This window comes from Erpetoichthys calabaricus, chromosome 1 (genome assembly GCF_900747795.2).
Source record: "Erpetoichthys calabaricus chromosome 1, fErpCal1.3, whole genome shotgun sequence".
Lineage (NCBI taxonomy): Eukaryota > Metazoa > Chordata > Cladistia > Polypteriformes > Polypteridae > Erpetoichthys > Erpetoichthys calabaricus.
In genome coordinates, this window is record NC_041394.2 from 146250326 (window position 1) to 146267717 (window position 17392).

Consider the following 17392-nt stretch of genomic DNA (forward strand, 5'->3'; position numbering starts at 1 on the left):
GGCGTGTACAAAGAAATTTTCAAATAAACCTTTACACTGTGCCACACACTTTATTGTTTGATTTCTATTTGCATCATCTACACCGTCACACTATTCTATCTCATTCATACATCACGCTCTTTGTCATTCCCAACACCAGGGGTTGGCGAGCGAAGCCCACCCCACAGACCCTACAAGCAACGGACGGGACACACACAAAGAGGGGGATTCAAACAAGACACAGGAACACAAAAAGAAAGAAGACGCTCGCGCAACAACAATCCTCACCCCCCCCCCCCCCACACACACACACACATCCATAAGAAGTGACACCCAAAGCCACATATTCTAAAGTGAACGTCAACACCTTCACACTAGACAGCATAGGTGTCAGCATAGGTGGATCTCCTTACAATAAAGCACTATTAACCGTTCAACTGCAGAAAAGGAAACATATTAACAGTGACTGCGATCCTCCGGAGTGGCAGCAAATCTGTTAATAAATGGTCGTACATGTCACTCAATATTCAAAATACCGGTCCCAATCACAGAGACATCAGTATCCACTATGAACATTCACAGTAGCAATGCCCGAGACATCCGTCTTGCAAAACTGATAATTATTGATGAATGTACAATGGCATCCAGTCACTTACTCAACACCATTGATAAACTTCTACAAACGTTGATGAATAATAATATTCCCTTTGGAGGAAAAGTTCTTTTATTAGGAGGAGATTTTAGACAATGCTTAGCTATTGTTCCACATGCCATGCGCTCAGCTATTGTTCAGTCCACCTTAAAATACGCAGACAATTGGCATTGCTTTAAAACAATACAGTTGGTACAAAACATGCGATGTCCAGATCCAGAATATAACAGTTGGCTGATACAACTGGGAAATGGTACACTCACAAATACAGATGGACTTCACCCAGATATTATTTCCATTCCACAATCCTTTATCTCAGACGACTTAGTAAAAGAGATATTTGGAACAGCAATCACATTAGACCAAATACCCCTGTTAACACAACGCACTATATTATGTCCAAAAAATATTAATAACCAAGTCATTTCATTACTTCCTGGAGAGACACAGATCTTTCTAAGCTCAGACAAAGTTGACTCTGATGACGACAATGAACATATAAATTTCCCCTTAGAATATTTGAACACTATTAACCCTGCCGGATTACCACAACACGACCTTGCCCTTAAAAACGGAACAATAATCATGCTATTAAGAAACCTTAACACAAAACAGGGTTTATGCAATGGCACACGGTTAGTCGTCAACACCATGACACGCAATGTTATTCAAGCAACAGTTCTTACAGGATCACATGCTAACAATACTGTTCTCATTCCTAGAATTGACCTTACAAGTTCTGAGCTAGAATTACCTTTTACATTGAAACGCCGACAGTTCCCCATTAAACCTGCATTTGCCATGACCATCAACAAATCACAAGGACAAACCATGGACAAGGTTGGCATCTACCTCTCTGAACCCATTTTTGGACATGGACAACTTTATGTTGCCTTCTCACATGTTCGCCGTTCATCTAACGTTAAAGTTAAAATTATAAATAATCCATGCCAAGGAAGACTCATTCAAGGACAAGACACCATCTTTACTACTAATGTTGTATACAAAGAAATATTCCAATAAAACATTAATATATGACAAACACTCTATTTGTTATTTCTATGGGCATCATCCAAAGCTGCACACTATTCTATATCTAATTCATACATCTGACTCTTTCTCATGTCCCAACGCCAGGGGTTGGCGAGCGAAGCGAGCAGGGGGCAGAGCCCCCTAGTCTTTTTCCATATTACTCTCACTGCACCACTCGGAGTATTTATATCACTGTATCTGAGTGTGAATCACAGATCTACAGCGATTGGAAAGAATTATCGATATACACCATCAAGCACTCGCTGCCTCAGCCATTCGCTATTTGAACTGCTCTCATCCGACCAACACTTCAGAGCCTTTCCTGTTCGGACCTCGCGGTTCACAAACAGTTTCATCCCAAGAACTATACACGCACTCAATCAGTCCATCAAGTGCTCCTTGTAGAACTCTTTGTACTTGCAAGTTACCGTGAGGTAATTGTACTTATGATACAGTTATAATATTGCACAACCTGAGCCACTTTATAAAGTGCGTATTTACATATGATGACAATGTCATTTTTAAGATGAAATGCAGCAAAAAATGTTTATTATATTATACAGATAAAACTTTAACTTTAACTACATGGTGCTGCAGCGCTAGCGAGAAACTTGAGCTTCGTTCATGGTTTGTTCCTGCCTCACGCTGTATTCATGCTGTGGCTGGCGCGACACTGGAAGGATAGATGGATAGAATAATTAAACATTACAAAGATATTTCGATGTTCCTTAAAAATTTTGAAGCATCGGCACTTAACAGATGGCTTAACGTCTATTACAGAGCTGATTGTGTGGCGATTGGGTATTTGGAGAAAGAAAAGTGAGGACAGGAATTGGGGGCTAGTACGTTTGAAAGAGACAGTACTTCTGTAATAAAGCATTTAATCGAAGGTCGCGCATGGCGCAGCAAGCATCTTGTGTAAGACATGAACAATCACTGCGCCACTGTGTTCCCATGTTTAATAACATGCTTTAACTCATATCATCATGAAAATGATATCACGTATACTTCTCAGTATTTTAATTATTCAGAGAGCTCTAATATTATGAATGTAATGGATTCTGTGTCCTGTCGGAGGAACAGCACATAGTGATTCAAGCACATAGAGCACATATAAGATCAAATGCACAACAAAGCATTTAACGTGCTACTTTAGTTACGATGGGATTTGAGAAACTAGTAAATTAAATGATTTTAAGATGAATTTTATGATGTTCTACTTTAATGACAAAATAAACTGCGTGATTAAAGTGGAAATTTTGAGATTAAAATTGACATTTCGTGCTTTATTCACACTGTGTGCCTTTTTTTTTCACTGTACCCTAATAAGCTTTCATATGACACTCAGACGGTGGGCTACGAGTCACCTTTTCACGCCGACTTTGATATGTGACAACTTCTTTTTTACTTCGTGCGACTTTGTGAACTTGAGCTTTCGAGTTTCTCCGACACACTATGCCACTCGATCAGCTTCCTTTTGTTGCTTATATAACTGTTTAAACCAACAAATAGTACGTTTTTCTTTGCCTCCGTTTGGTATTCGCTGAAATTCTTCTATTTTACCTCGTACTTTTGCCATTGCCTTTTCACAGAACGCTGAGCTTAAGGGCTATTTATATTGCTTTGCATATTCAAAGAGGTGTAATTCTGGGAGGAGTTGGGGCGGGACAGCAAGCGCGTGTGCACGAGCGTTACTTTTCACGCTGATTGGGATTTATGTAGCGGAAGAATGTGGAAGTTTGCGTACGCACAGATTCCTGCATCTGGATTTTTCTGTGCGTAAGCACATTTCTGCTTTTGTGCTTACGTCATGTTATAGTGCGAATTCTATGCACGGCGTTATGCATGAGTCCCCAAGTGTCATTGAAAAAAAAAGCAGGACAAAGCGAGGTCAGAAATTAAAAACAAAGTAAAACATCATAAACAGGTTAAAACAAAGGGGGGCAAACACATGCAGAGCAGGTTAGAGATAATTCAGGATAGGTTTCTCTGTTTGGAATTTCAGCACTGACAAAACGATCGACATCAGCAGTTAATTTTTTTTGCAAAGTAACCAATAAATGCATGTGAGGTAAAACACGTTTTTGAAATTCTCTGACTTAAACTTCAAAGCCTTACAATATTTACATACCTCTGACATATCACCTGTGTCCATATATTCAATCTCTATTCATCCATCCATCCATTTTCCAACCCGCTGAATCCGAACACAGGGTCACGGGGGTCTGCTGGAGCCAATCCCAGCCAACACAGGGCACAAGACAGGAACCAATCCCGGGCAGGGTGCCAACCCATCGCAGGACACACACAAACACACCCAGCACACACTAGGGCCAATTTAGAATCGCCAATCCACCTAACCTGCATGTCTTTGGACTGTGGGAGGAAACCGGAGCGCCCGGAGGAAACCCACGTAGACACGGGGAGAACATGCAAACTTCACGCAGGGAGGACCCGGGAAGCGAACCCAGGTCCCCAGGTCTCCCAACTGCGAGGCAGCAGCGCTACCCACTGCGCCACCGTGCCGCCCCAATCTCTATTCACCTTTTCATTATTTCTCCAAGTAATAATTTCTCTTTCTTTGCGCTAATGCGATGTTTACTTTCTTTTTTTGACACTGTCGTTTTTTTCTGTTTTCATATTCTGTATCTTGCTCTGCATGTGTTTTGCGCCTATGTTTTTTTGGGGTCTTTTGAATTCCAGTTTTCATTATCTATAACCTGACAAAGTCATTAAACACATGTCTCACTGACCTCATTTAAATGATTCAGCATATTTGGACTCGAAAAATTCCAAATATTGTTTTTACTGAAGTTCTGAAATAAAAGTGAAAATAATGAAATAGCAATAATTCAAAAAAAAAAAAATCTTAAAAGTGTGTCCGGAAAAACAAACACGGGGGTTGGCAAGCGAAGCGAGTAGGGGGCGAAGCCCCCTAGTATAAATATAAATTGATTAAATAAATGATATTGTTGTAGAAATGCAAAGTATATCTATCTATATCTTGCCCTCTGTAGTGCTTTACATTAGAGGCTAATGGGGCACGGAGCACCACTGGAAAAAAAAAGCTTAAAAACTATGTAAAAGACCATTGTTGAGTATTGTGAATACACACTGTCACGTATGTGTGCCACTGAGTCAACTTCCATATTCGCCTAAAGTAAGTAGTACCACCCTGGGACGAGAGGGGGCATTGTCACTAACAGTCTCAGCTCCATTTTGCCTCACAGCCTCTTCCACTCTACCTGATATAAAAACAGAATGCTCCCAGAAGACGGAGTCTCATTTTGATGATGACCTTACTTCTGTGCAAAGCTTATAACCTAGTCGTTCCTGAGAGAAAGAATATATTTTCTAAAAGATGCATTGAGGTGCATATTTTTGTTAATTTTGTTATTTTTGTTCCAATTAAATGATGTTTTGCCTGGTTGGCACCCCAAACATTTGGCTTTTGCCCTGTCTCTTCATGGACCCCGCTAAAACACACATTGTAAAATAGTTTAGACATATCATTTTCAAACAAAAAAAACACACCAATAATATGAGATTCATCCATTTTAAAAGAAGACCAGCTGGGTACACCATCTCAAGATTTGTCTTCTTCAGCAATAACCTTTGAAAAGGTGTGATTTCCTTTTGAAAGACCAAACCACAGTAAGCTTTTCATGTCACATGGTTGGTTTCATTTTCATTCACTTCCGCAATTATGTGAGAACTCACACAAATGAATAGACCATCCCTTTTCTTGTCACAAACACGCGACAACACAGAAGGCATGTTTTTTTTAACTTTTGCACTTCATCAGTAAGTTTTTAAGTCGTTATTTTTCCAGTGTTGCCCCATACCCCTTTAGCCTCCATTGTAAAGTGCCAGTGAGGGCAAGATTTTTTTTTTATATTTATAGAAAATGCTTAACTTTAGAACACAATATCCCATGTGTGCAAATGCATATATAGCCTGTTCGTGAAGAAATAAATTTGACTTGAAAAATACCAAATGTTTCCTGTAACAAGACAGAAACAAATGGGGGAGAAAAACAAATGGAAAAAAAAGACAAATGTGAAACCAAATGTGGCAGAAAGTACATTTATAGAGAAATATTAACTGTAATAGGTGATAAGAATTAAATAAAATCAAACATAAACAAGGAGAATTGAACAAGCAGTGGCACACAGAAATAGAAATTCCTAGGTGAGCTGACTGATTCTGTATATCAAGGGACCAACAAGAGTGTACTCCTATGTTGATAAATTATAATAATAATTAAGGTAAATTTCTTTAATTTACTGGACCCCTAGGAGCCAATGATCATCATATATTGTATTTAGAATGACAGTATTTTAGTAATAAGGATTATAGTTTCCACTACTATTATACTTTCCATTATGCGTTATTAATTTTATATTTTTTTATATTGCAGATCTGAAACCAAATTTGACTCAGGATCAGGTATGTTGAAATCTTTCAATCAGAATACAGTTTTATGAATGAACTTAATGCTGAAGTCAATGAAAAGTTTTAAGTGTTTAAATACCTAGCAGCTTCCAGAGGGGGTACTACATTCCTCATCCTTAGGTGGGATTTTGTATTGCTTTTGTTTAGAAAATTAGAGAGAGAGATCAGGAGGTACCATTACTTCAAAAGTTTAAGTTGATTCATTAATTCATTCTTCAAGACACATCATATTGCAGCTGCATTTCTGGGGTTGGGGGGATTAGACAGAAGAGTTGAGCCAATGCTGCTGTTTTTACATCATACTCTTGGTGGACTGTCAGGAGTCCAGTTATAACCCTCCTGCCCATCAGACAGGAGTAGGGAGCTATTTTCCACTTGCGTCAAGAGCACATTATTTGTTTATGATGTGTGCTTTTCTTTGAACATATCATTCATTTTCTTTAAATTTTGTTTATATTTTTATCAATAACTGTGTCACAGTTATGGATTTATGTATGGTATGTGCTCTGCCATTCTGGAGTTATGCAGTGTGTTTTTAGGGATATGATTAGCACATTGCATGACCACAACACACCAGAATTATAAAAGATGGCCACGTGTTTTAAGTAGCATCTGAGTTTTAAGAGAAAATCTTGTGAGAGATTAGGACTCAAGCAAACTAACAAATAACTTAGGGAAGAGATTATTATTTCTGTCTTTATTTCATTGCAACTCTGACTTTCTGTTTGTTTATAAAACTCTGGTGAATGATCAAACGATTTTAGTGTGTCAGTCTTTGCTAATGTCCATGACAGGCATTTTCATTTGCTCTTACAGGCCACTTTTGATCTCTGCTACTTGTTATCAAATTCTGTTTGGACATGAAAAACATTCTGCTCAAACAGACTTAAAGGCAGAAGGTCGAAAAGCTGCCTGGGAGATCCACCTCTTTAAGGGCTTCAGTAGATTCATTCATTCATTTCCTGATGATTTTTGATTATCTTTTTATGAATGTCATATGCAAAGCTGCCATAGTGCCTTGTGTGCAATAATCGTAAATAAGGGAGCAAATTGTCTCGGCAACCCACATTTAAGAAAATCTTAAAAAAAGGAGTACAGCTTGGCCACTGTAGGACAAAAAACTAAATGGAAGTAGATAAGGTACTTCAGGTGCAGAACTGGGAAAACACAAGAAAACAACAAAATAACATTGAAATTAATGGTAAGTAAATGCTTCATTTAAAAGTATTATAAGAGTGTTTAAGGTGAAATGGAATAAAATAAAATGTGAATGGAAATACTACATATTATAAAATCACTCAGTGATGCCGAGGAAATGAAAATCTTCTGAATTGAAAAAAAAAATTTAATAAATATGATAAAAACCAAAACAACATGTACGCTTTATAAAGCAGGTTAAATAATTAAGTGAATCTGAGCCATACACTACCACAATACTGGATTTGTGTATGCAGTTAGTCTTTTTTATGGCTGTCTGTCCCCAATTTTATGGCTTCGCCATGTCCAGAAGAGCATGCTTCAATCGTGTAAGGGTATGCATTTTTTTTTCATTATTATAATGCATCATAGCATATATTTCTTAGAATAAGTTCTTACATTGCTGCTGTATTTAGTGATTCTGATTCCTAATGCATGGTTACTTTTCACGTTGTAAAATAAGGGAAAGGACCACAAAAATGTGAAAATACCTCTATTCTTGAAGCAGTGTGATGTTTAAAATAAGGCTCAACTTGCACCTTTTTATAATAATACTTTTTTTACTTATAATTTAGAAACAACTACAGCACTGTGGATAAGCAAACTATCCAGGGCTATTAAACTACATAGACAGATGGGAAAGGAGCTTTAGACAATAAAAGGTCAACTACAGGCATTGAGAAAAAGCAGAATATAAAGTACTAGTCATTTAGCCCGTTACAATAACGGGCGCTAGAACAGTAGTGCATAAACATTAGTAGGAACAGTCTATATTAAATGGCAAGGGACTTTGACCTCATTCTTTTTGTTGGTCGTATTTTTCTTTGTCTTTCAGCCTTTCTTTTGTTGATGTTTACTTGCTGTGCTGACCGTTCTTCGTGGGCTGCCACCGTGTATTGTGTGTCTTTAATTTTCTGTGACAGTAATACTGTCTTGTACGTCCGCTGGCTTGTACGTCCGTAATATACCTTTAATTTTCTCTGGCGATAATACAGGCGTGCGCGTCGGTAATATGCCTTTAATCTCATCTGACAGTAATACTGGCTTGTATGTGGCTGTAATATGCGTCACTGTATTGTGTACATTTAATTTCCTCTCGCAGTAATACTGGTTTGTATTTCCGTAAAACGCCTGTAACTTTCTCTGACAGTAATATCGCGCATCGCACCGTGCCCCGCGCATGCGCACTTCACCAGAAGACACACACACACGGACACCTGGACGCACACAGGGATTTTATTAAAGAGGATTGTAGAAGACCTAAGTTGTATATTACTCCACAGGTACACATATTGAATAGTTAATTTATTTTTCTTGAGCTTCTATAAAATTTTAATTATAAAGTATTATCTATCTCATGGGTTTTTAGTTGATTTTTCTTATAATATTATTATAAATTGTCATTATTAATTAATGCCATCTTCTTTCAGAGTTGTTGCTGCTTGGTTTGGTGTTATGTTGAATGTGCTCAGTCACTTGGCTTACATACGTTCAATTACATTCTTTCCTATTTCATATTTTTGAGTTGTTGCCTATAATGATGGTATTACAAAGCACACTCTTACTTGTCACTTATGTTAACATTGCTTGTGCATAGAAAGTTAAACGGAACTAGAAGTGGGCCCACCACAGCCACTAAAATAATTTAGAGTACATTATTAGATGTTACGATTCAAACAGAAATAAAATGTCACTACTCTGTGTACAATTTTGTTTCAGGGTTATTTTAAAACTTGGAAGTTTTGGACATCAAGGTTGTTTTTATACATTACTGTCCCCAGACAATCTTGTTTTCATTATGTTTTTTTTACCTCAATGTTGTGTTGTTTTATCATAGCTGCTGCCATTTTGTTGTCCCATTGTCACAGTGTGCTGCGTGGTTGCTGGGGGTGTGTCCTAGAAATCACGTTATGTGATGTCATTGGTGCAACACTTTAGAAGCCAGCGCCACATGCTCATTGGCACCTGAGACTGTTTGTTAGTAACTTCCAGTATGTTTGCCAGGAAAGAATTAAATATCAAAAATATTATCATATTCATGACCAGCAACCTTGAAATACCATTAAACACTCCAAATGCCTATATTACCAATACCCATTTTTTAAAAGTTTTGTGAAAAGGAGTAACTTTGATCCCTCGTATTCCATTAGATGGTGAACCCCTGGGGTCACTTGACGTGGCTTGCACAGCTTTGATCATTTTTGCTGAAGACTCCTATTGGTTTACTCTTTATCATAATGGTGTAAATTTCCTGCATAAAATATGTTCCAAGAATGGCCTAAAATTTAGGGTTTTTTGGGTCTGGGGCAAACTACAAAAAGCTTGCCATCTTGCATAACTAGACCTCAAGGCGAGTCAAATGGTTCATCATATGTTGTGAGTCAGGAGGCAGTGGACAAAAAACTGAATGGATTTCAAAGCATTCATAAGTAATTCTTATGAACACAAAAAAATTTGGTTGTTTCTTGGTTAAAACCCGTGCATGACTCAGGCTTGGAATACTAGGTTATCATGGTTTTAACTGAGTCAGATTCAGGGTGATGTTTAATGGTCCGCTTTACAGTGTAAAGCAAGAATAACTGTCAAGACAGTATACGGTTGCCATCTAGTGGATAAATACACATTATGCTGCCAAAAATTAATCGTCACTCTAAGACAGGGGTCTCAAACACACAGTCCCTGAGGCAATTATCTGCAGTCTGCGACAACTTACTTGAACTGCCAAAATCTTCCACTAAAATCTGTTTTACTTTGCAGCATTTTCCTCATAATACTGTTTCCAGTCTGACGATCAGAATTAAAATACCATTCTTCTTACTTACCTCAATATCAGTGCACAACCATTTTTTTGGAAAGTCTTGTTTCCTGAAAAGTTTTTGCTGATTGTGACAGGTACCTACTGGGTATGCACAAATATAGGTTTTGGTTTTACTGCATCATGTAGGAACTCTGAGAAATAGCCATTTATATGTTTACTGACAATAACGTATTTAGTCACGTGTATGTTTCGCATAAGGTATTAAATTCAACAGAATTAAAAGTGTTTTGCTGCTGATTTTCTTTTGTGTTCAATGTCTGGTGCATCACGTTGCAGTGTCCAACAGTAGTCAGCAAGCATTAACGGATTGCAGTTGCCCTGGTATCGTTTCTCCATCGTAGCAATGTCCTGGTGAAACCTTTCACCGTGTTCGTCACTGACAGCACCGAGATTTGTGGGGAAGAAGTTTAAGTGTGAGTGGAATGAATCTTGAGTGACATGTTGCACTTCATTGTCTTGTATGCTTTGAGAAGTTTGTCTACCAGCTGAATGTAGTTTGGGGCTCTGTAATTTCCCAGAAAATTGTCAACAACATCTTTGAAGGCTTTCCAGGCAATTTTTTCCAGCCCAGCTAACAGATCTTCAAACCACTTGTCACTCATAACATTACTGATCTGGGGGCCAACAAAAATGCCCTCTTTGATCTTGGTGTCAGTTATTCTTAGGAACATCTGTCTTAAATAATGAAAACCTTAGCCTTCCTTTCACGAAATTCTTCATGAGTCCCAGTTTTATGTGATGAGTCTGCAAAAATATCGATTCATGTGCCACATTTTTCTGTCCTGGAACTAACTTTTTACGGAGTAACCAGTTCTGTCGAGAAGAGTGTGACTCTTTGGCACAGCTGTCCCATTCACAGATGAAACAACAGTACTTTGTATAGCCGAGCTGCAGTCCTAGTAACAGAGCAACGACTAAGATCTCTCCAGATATTCCAGTTGTACCTGCTATACTGCTTCAGCAACAGTTCCATATTCTCATACATTTCTTTCATGTGTGCTGCATAGCCAACAGGTACTGAAGGATAAACGTTGCCATCGTGTAGCAGAACAGCTTTCAGGCTTAACATTGATGAATCAATGAAGAGATGCCACTCTTCCGGGTTGTGATCACAACCCAAGGCCTTGAACAATCCTTCAATGTCACAACAGAAACAGAGACTGTCAACTTGTGCAAAAAATTTGGTTATATCATGATGTCGGCCTCGAAACACAGAAATTTTCATACCTGGTGACAGCAAACACCATTCCTGCAGTCTCGAACCCAGCAGCTCGGCTTTTGCTTTTGACAGACCCAAATCTCTGACCAAATCCTTCAGCTCGGACTGTGTTATCAAATGTGGATCGCCTGATGAGCACAGTTCAAAATCCGGGTCAATGTCACTGTCAGTACCCTGCATTGCAGTTTCTTCATCTGGTTTGTCTAAGGTCCAATCGTCTTCTGATTTCGGAATTGGAAGACTGTCGTCATGTGGCATGGGTCTCATTGCTGAAGGCAGATTAGGATATTCAACTGACTTCTTGTTTTTGTCAGAGAAACCAGACACATTAGTCAAAAAGAAGTAACAGTCCGTCACATGGTCTTTCTGTTCTCGCCATATCATCGGAACAGCAAACAGCATTGTCTTTTGAGTGCCTCTGAGCCAGGTTCTCAGACTGACAGCACATGTCGCACAGCAAATGTGAGGCGCCCATTCCTTGTCTTGATCGCCAATTTTGCAGCTGAAACACAGATAATAAGCTTTCTTCACAAGAGCAGTCATTCAACATCTCTGAGGTGCAAGTGTATATTCACCACAGATATAGCAGAATGTATCGCGGCTGTTACGACATTGACGAGACATATCGCCCGAAACCAAAACATCTATAGCATCATGCTTACTTACTGCTATATTGCTACAGATACTATACTTTACTATACTGATACTATACATACACACTGACTATCTATATTAACCAAATGAGCAGGATCGGTGTATGCAAGCCACCTTTATAGCATGCTGAGACAGCGTCAAGCTCGTTCAGACCTTCCACAGAACAGCTTCCAACCTGGTCTGATTCCATGCCTGGACATGCCCAGGCTGCACAAACTGTTGTTGATAAGTCTCTTACAGGAGCGAAAATGTTTGGATACAAATATAAGAAAAAATCATGACAAAACTGAAACTGTACGTGATGGGTGAATTTTGATGTGATATTCGTGATCAGCACCCAAAAATCTATAAGAAACATCCAACAGTCTTCAAGAAGCAAAAACTTTGTTGTGCAGTGATTCAATTTGTGACATCAGTTAAACGTAAACAACATTTACAAATTACTTTGTATAGTTCTTGCTGTTAATTGTACACCTCATTGTTGATTAAAGTCATTAATGTCGTCTTCGTCATCGAAAAAGCGCAAGATTGCTGACGAAAAATGAATATTCCAGGATAAATGGGAAAATTTATATTTTGTCACGAAGGTGTGAGACAGAGCCCAGTGTCTTGTTTGTTTGCAGTTTATCTCAGTGTTTATGGAGTACAATGTGCGTCGACATTACAATACACTGCATCGAGAACAGTATGGTGGATTGTCTGGCAAACTGCATGAGGAAAAGGTTCAGCAACTGAAAGCATCAATTACAAAATAGTGAAACATTTCTCGAATGTTGGTAAGTCAAGTGAATATTCTGTAAAAGTAAGTTTTGTCCTCTGTAATATGATAGCAAAATCTTCACGACCGTTCACTGAGGGCCAATTAATACTTTTTTTTTTTTATAAAGACATGTGAAATTATTTGTTCACACAAAAAGAAACAGTTTGAAGGCATAAGTTTATCCGCAAACACTGTTGCTAGAAGAATCACAGAATCAGCAACTGATTACAGCAGTACAAGGTTTTGAAGCATGTTCCATAGTGCTTGACGAGAGTACTGGTGTAACAGATACTGCATACTGTACTGAGTTCATTTGTGAGATTGATGGAAACCTGAATGTAACCGAACAATTATTAGATTTATTACCTATGAAAGGCACAACGACTGGTCATGACATTTTTAATGAATTGGAAATTTGCATTAACAGAGCAGGACTGCCATGGGATAAACTTGTGTCCGTGGAAACAGACGGTGCACCAGCAATGTGTTCTGAAATGTTGGTGTTGTGGGATTATTGAAAGGAAAATGAAACCAGCTTTCTTTGTTGGGTCCTTTTACTGCCCTACACTGCATTAGGAAGCTCTGTGTGGGAAAAGTCTACAAAAGAAAGAAGTTATGGATGTTGAAGTTAAGACTGTTAATTTTATATAAGCAAGTGGTGTCAACTACAGGCAATTTACTTCATTCTTGCCTGATATCGACACTGAGTATGGAGAGTTGATGTATCATACCGAAGTCAGATGGTTGAGTCAGGGAAATGTGTTGAAGAGATTTTTTACTTTAAGGCAGGAGATAGCACTTTTAATGGCATTGAAAGATAAAGATGTTTGCCAACTTTCTGATCCATCTTTTCTATCCAATTTAGCGTTTCTTACAGATGTCACGGAACACCTCATCGCATTCAACCTGAGACTCCAGGGTCCAAAGCAGATGATTACGATGATGAATGACAGTGTCAAATCATTCAGGTGTAAACTGTCTTTATGGGCCAAACAGCTGCAGTTTGGCAATTTGGCTCATTTCTCAGCTATGTAGTCGTTGGTACGCATCGAACCAGAATGCTTGAAATATTACTCGGATATTATTTCTCAATAACTTGAAGAGTTTGAGTGATGTTTTGAGGAGTTCCGGGCTCTTGAATCTCAATTTGCACTCTATTCGACTCTGTCTGTCTGGGGTGGATGTTGATTGCGTTTCAGAAGATTTACTGATGGAGATTATGGACTTACAGTGCAACACTGTGTTTAAACAGTGTATCGTAGTCTTTCCCTCTACTTACCCTTTACCTGTTTTCTTCAAGGGTAAGTGTACTCGTCAATTTCACTATCGGGTTGGTCTACTGTTGCATTTTAATATTAACACACACATACATAGCTATACGCATACACATAGATCCTAACCACAACCGTGCCCCATGAATGACACACACACACTGATTAATGTTTAGCACTTTAAACCACACAAGTGCTTTAGGAATAACACAGCCTGTCACTCAGCATTTCAAGAGACTTACTTATTATCGGCACGAACAACATACAATGTTTTAATGATATCTCAGACCTAAATATTACTTTTGGTCTACAAGAATACATTTAAACATACAAAGGCTCAGCACTATTGACTATAGGCCATTTATCAGCCAAGAATACCTTACTTTACGTACTGTTTCCTACTATTGAGTGGAGCTCTCACTTGCAGCCTTAATAAACCTCACAGCACAGAGGTAATGGCAAATCTCTGGCTGCACCAGGTGCTCAAAGAAATCTACCTTATTATTTCAATCATTCTAGACATTAAGACAAAGTATAGAAAGTTACAAGCAGCATGGTATTTATTTCAGGAATAATAATAATACCACTGGAACAAAGAATAATAAAAAATAAAACTGATAGAAAAGTCTGGATAGATATATAGTCTTTAGAAAAAGCTTTCAAAAAAAAGTAGAGATGACAAGGATGAATGTCCCATGGTGGCGTTTGATTTAGCTATCGATGTTCATGAAAATGCTGTTAACTGACGATTGGATGAAAACTGGTCACACGTCTTTGTTTTCTTCTCTGATATCGCTGTTCCATCTTCGCTGTTTCTCTTCTTATGATGTTGCTTTCAAATGAGACATATTTATTATAAAATTTCATGCCGTGGTTTCACAACACATGATTGTTGCATGTACCTGATTGGCTGGCTGTCAATATGATGGATGAATTTTGCTCAGACTCTTTAATCTATCTTTTCCCAGATAATAAAGTTTTTTGATGTTGCCTAAAAAAACATTGCTATGTCCTCCTTCCCCAGGCTGTAAACCAAATTGTTGTCAAGGTGTCCATCCATAAAGTAATCAATATCCTGAGATATCGGCTCAGTCTTCCTTTCCCAGGCTGTAAAACCATTTTAGCACTATGCTGTGAACAACTGTTATAAAAGTGTAAGGGAAGAGGATATGCATTTTTTATTATAATGCTTATTCAAGTGTCCTGCATCTGAATTCATCTTGTTGGGATTGAGCAAAATATAATAATAAAAAATATAGAGAATAATTTGTAGATTTTATACACTATAACACAGAGTTCCTACAAGTTTTTGTCAGGCGAAAGATTTCCGAAACTTGTTAACGTTACTGCCAGAATCATGGCCATGTTTGGCAGTAAATACGTATGTGAACAGTTCTTCTCATCAATGAAGACTAAAAAATCAGTGTTACGATCAAGATTTACAGATGAGCATCTACGTGCAACAATGCGATTGGCTTCTGCGCATAACATCAAGCCGAATCTTGATGTTCTTGCATCTGCCAAATGCTACCAACTGAGCAGTCAGACTGCATTTAATGACATTTGAACTGGAAAACTGGATTTTATAATAAGCACATTGAGTAAATTTGCAAACCTATCTGTATTATTGTAGTAATGTAGTATTGTAGTTCAAATAATTGATTAACAATAATATTGTATTTGTATCGTTTAGAAATTAATGCGGCCCACTGACTAGCACTTTTTTCTATGTGCAGCCCATATATCCCATTGAGTTTAAGACCCCTGCTGTAAGATAAGTCATCAATATTAATGAGTGCAATGGAAAGTGAAACTTAAATTGAACCATTAGTTGAATCAAGCAACAGTGATAACAATGTCAATTGGTCATCGGAAGTTGACATGAATAGTGAAATTGATGCATACGGAACTGTACGACCAAATCGCCTATAAATTCAGTTCTGTGAACCTTCATCATAAAGCAAACATTGCAAAATGATTACTGTCAAGTGCAAGGACAAGAACGATGTTGGCTCTCTATAAACTGCTCACAATGCAGCAACTGTTGTTGGTTTCCAGGGAAATGTGGAAGTCTTGCATTATGGTAGCCTTCAATAACTTAAGGTGTGTGTTGATGGTGCAGTTCAGGCACTGACATTCTAGCCTCTCATACACAAGCAACAAAAAATATTATAAGAAAAGTATGTAGATAAACATTTCTACTGTTCTGATTGTGATGTTGGGCTGTGCATTGGTGGCTGTCTTTAAACAAGCCACACAAAGGACTTTCACTAAATCTGCATCTGTACAGCAGTGGAGATTCAACATACCTTTCCTACTGTATTTATGTTGATGTTTTATTATTTGCATGTTTCTGTTACACATAACAGCATTTTTCTTGTTGAAAAAAATTAAACATTTTTGGCATGCATTTCTTAGTGAAACATAGCACTAATGAGGCTTGCAATCAGAGAATATCTCTCAGTCAAGGTTGTCCAACAAATGACAACTGATTTTCTGTCTGTAATGAGCCTTTATATGGAGGACTGAGCCGGAGGAGGACAAAAGGATATTAAGGCTCATCTTCTTAAGTTTTCCTATCCATTCTTAAAGGGAAGGTGAATTAATTATTAGTCAATGTGAATCTTCCTCCCATCTGCTCCTCTGTGCCACCAAACACTTTCCAGACTTGCGTGTTTGACAATATATTCATTAGCCCCTTTGCTAGAGCACTCATTGACATAGGCATGAACTTCATAATTACAAGACATCTGAGTAGTCAGGTCTTGTATCTGGTTTTGAAAAGAACTGATGTGACTGATGATTAAAATTAGTGCACAGGCCAGCTAGAAAGGATCTGTGCGCAAGAGTGCCCAGTGAAAATTTTACATGAGTTACTTGAATAAAGTTAGTAATGTCTAAAAATTGGTCAATCAAATATTATTTTGAAACATCTGAATTGGAGGTGTCTTGTTATGGTAATACAAGGGTGCTCAAGTTCAGTTCTGGAAGGCTGCAGTGACTAGAGGTTTTTTGTCTCAATCCAATTGCTTAATTAGATGCTAATCCTTGTCATACAGAACTTTCTCTTTTCTATCTGTCCACTTACCTCCAGTAAGTGTTGCATTTTCTTTCCTCCTGATTCTGACTCGAATGGTGGAGGCCAGACAGCTACCTTTTACGTCAGACCCAGGAGTGCTTCCAGTGCCTGTGTTTAGCCTGATGGGAGCACTTCTGGGTCAAGCATAAACCCTGAAAAATAGGGATCATGAATCCCCGCAGTACCCCCTGGCAGCACCCATGGTGCTGATTCATGACACTACAATTCCCATCATGCACTTAAGGTGTCCACATGGTTACCGAGGTCCTGGAATGC

The 17392-nt window shown here is 38.2% G+C and overlaps 1 protein-coding gene across 4 annotated transcripts in view; it reads left to right on the plus strand.

The window, feature by feature from the left end:
* msrb3 (methionine sulfoxide reductase B3) overlaps positions 1-17392 on the plus strand; it is a 205226-nt gene that overhangs the window by 115927 nt on the left and 71907 nt on the right. For all 4 annotated transcript variants that reach the window (XM_051923564.1, XM_051923570.1, XM_028807003.2 and 1 more), the window contains one exon: positions 6084-6112. In XM_051923564.1, the coding sequence (XP_051779524.1) occupies positions 6084-6112 (29 nt within the window). The remainder of the gene's footprint in view (positions 1-6083; positions 6113-17392) is intronic.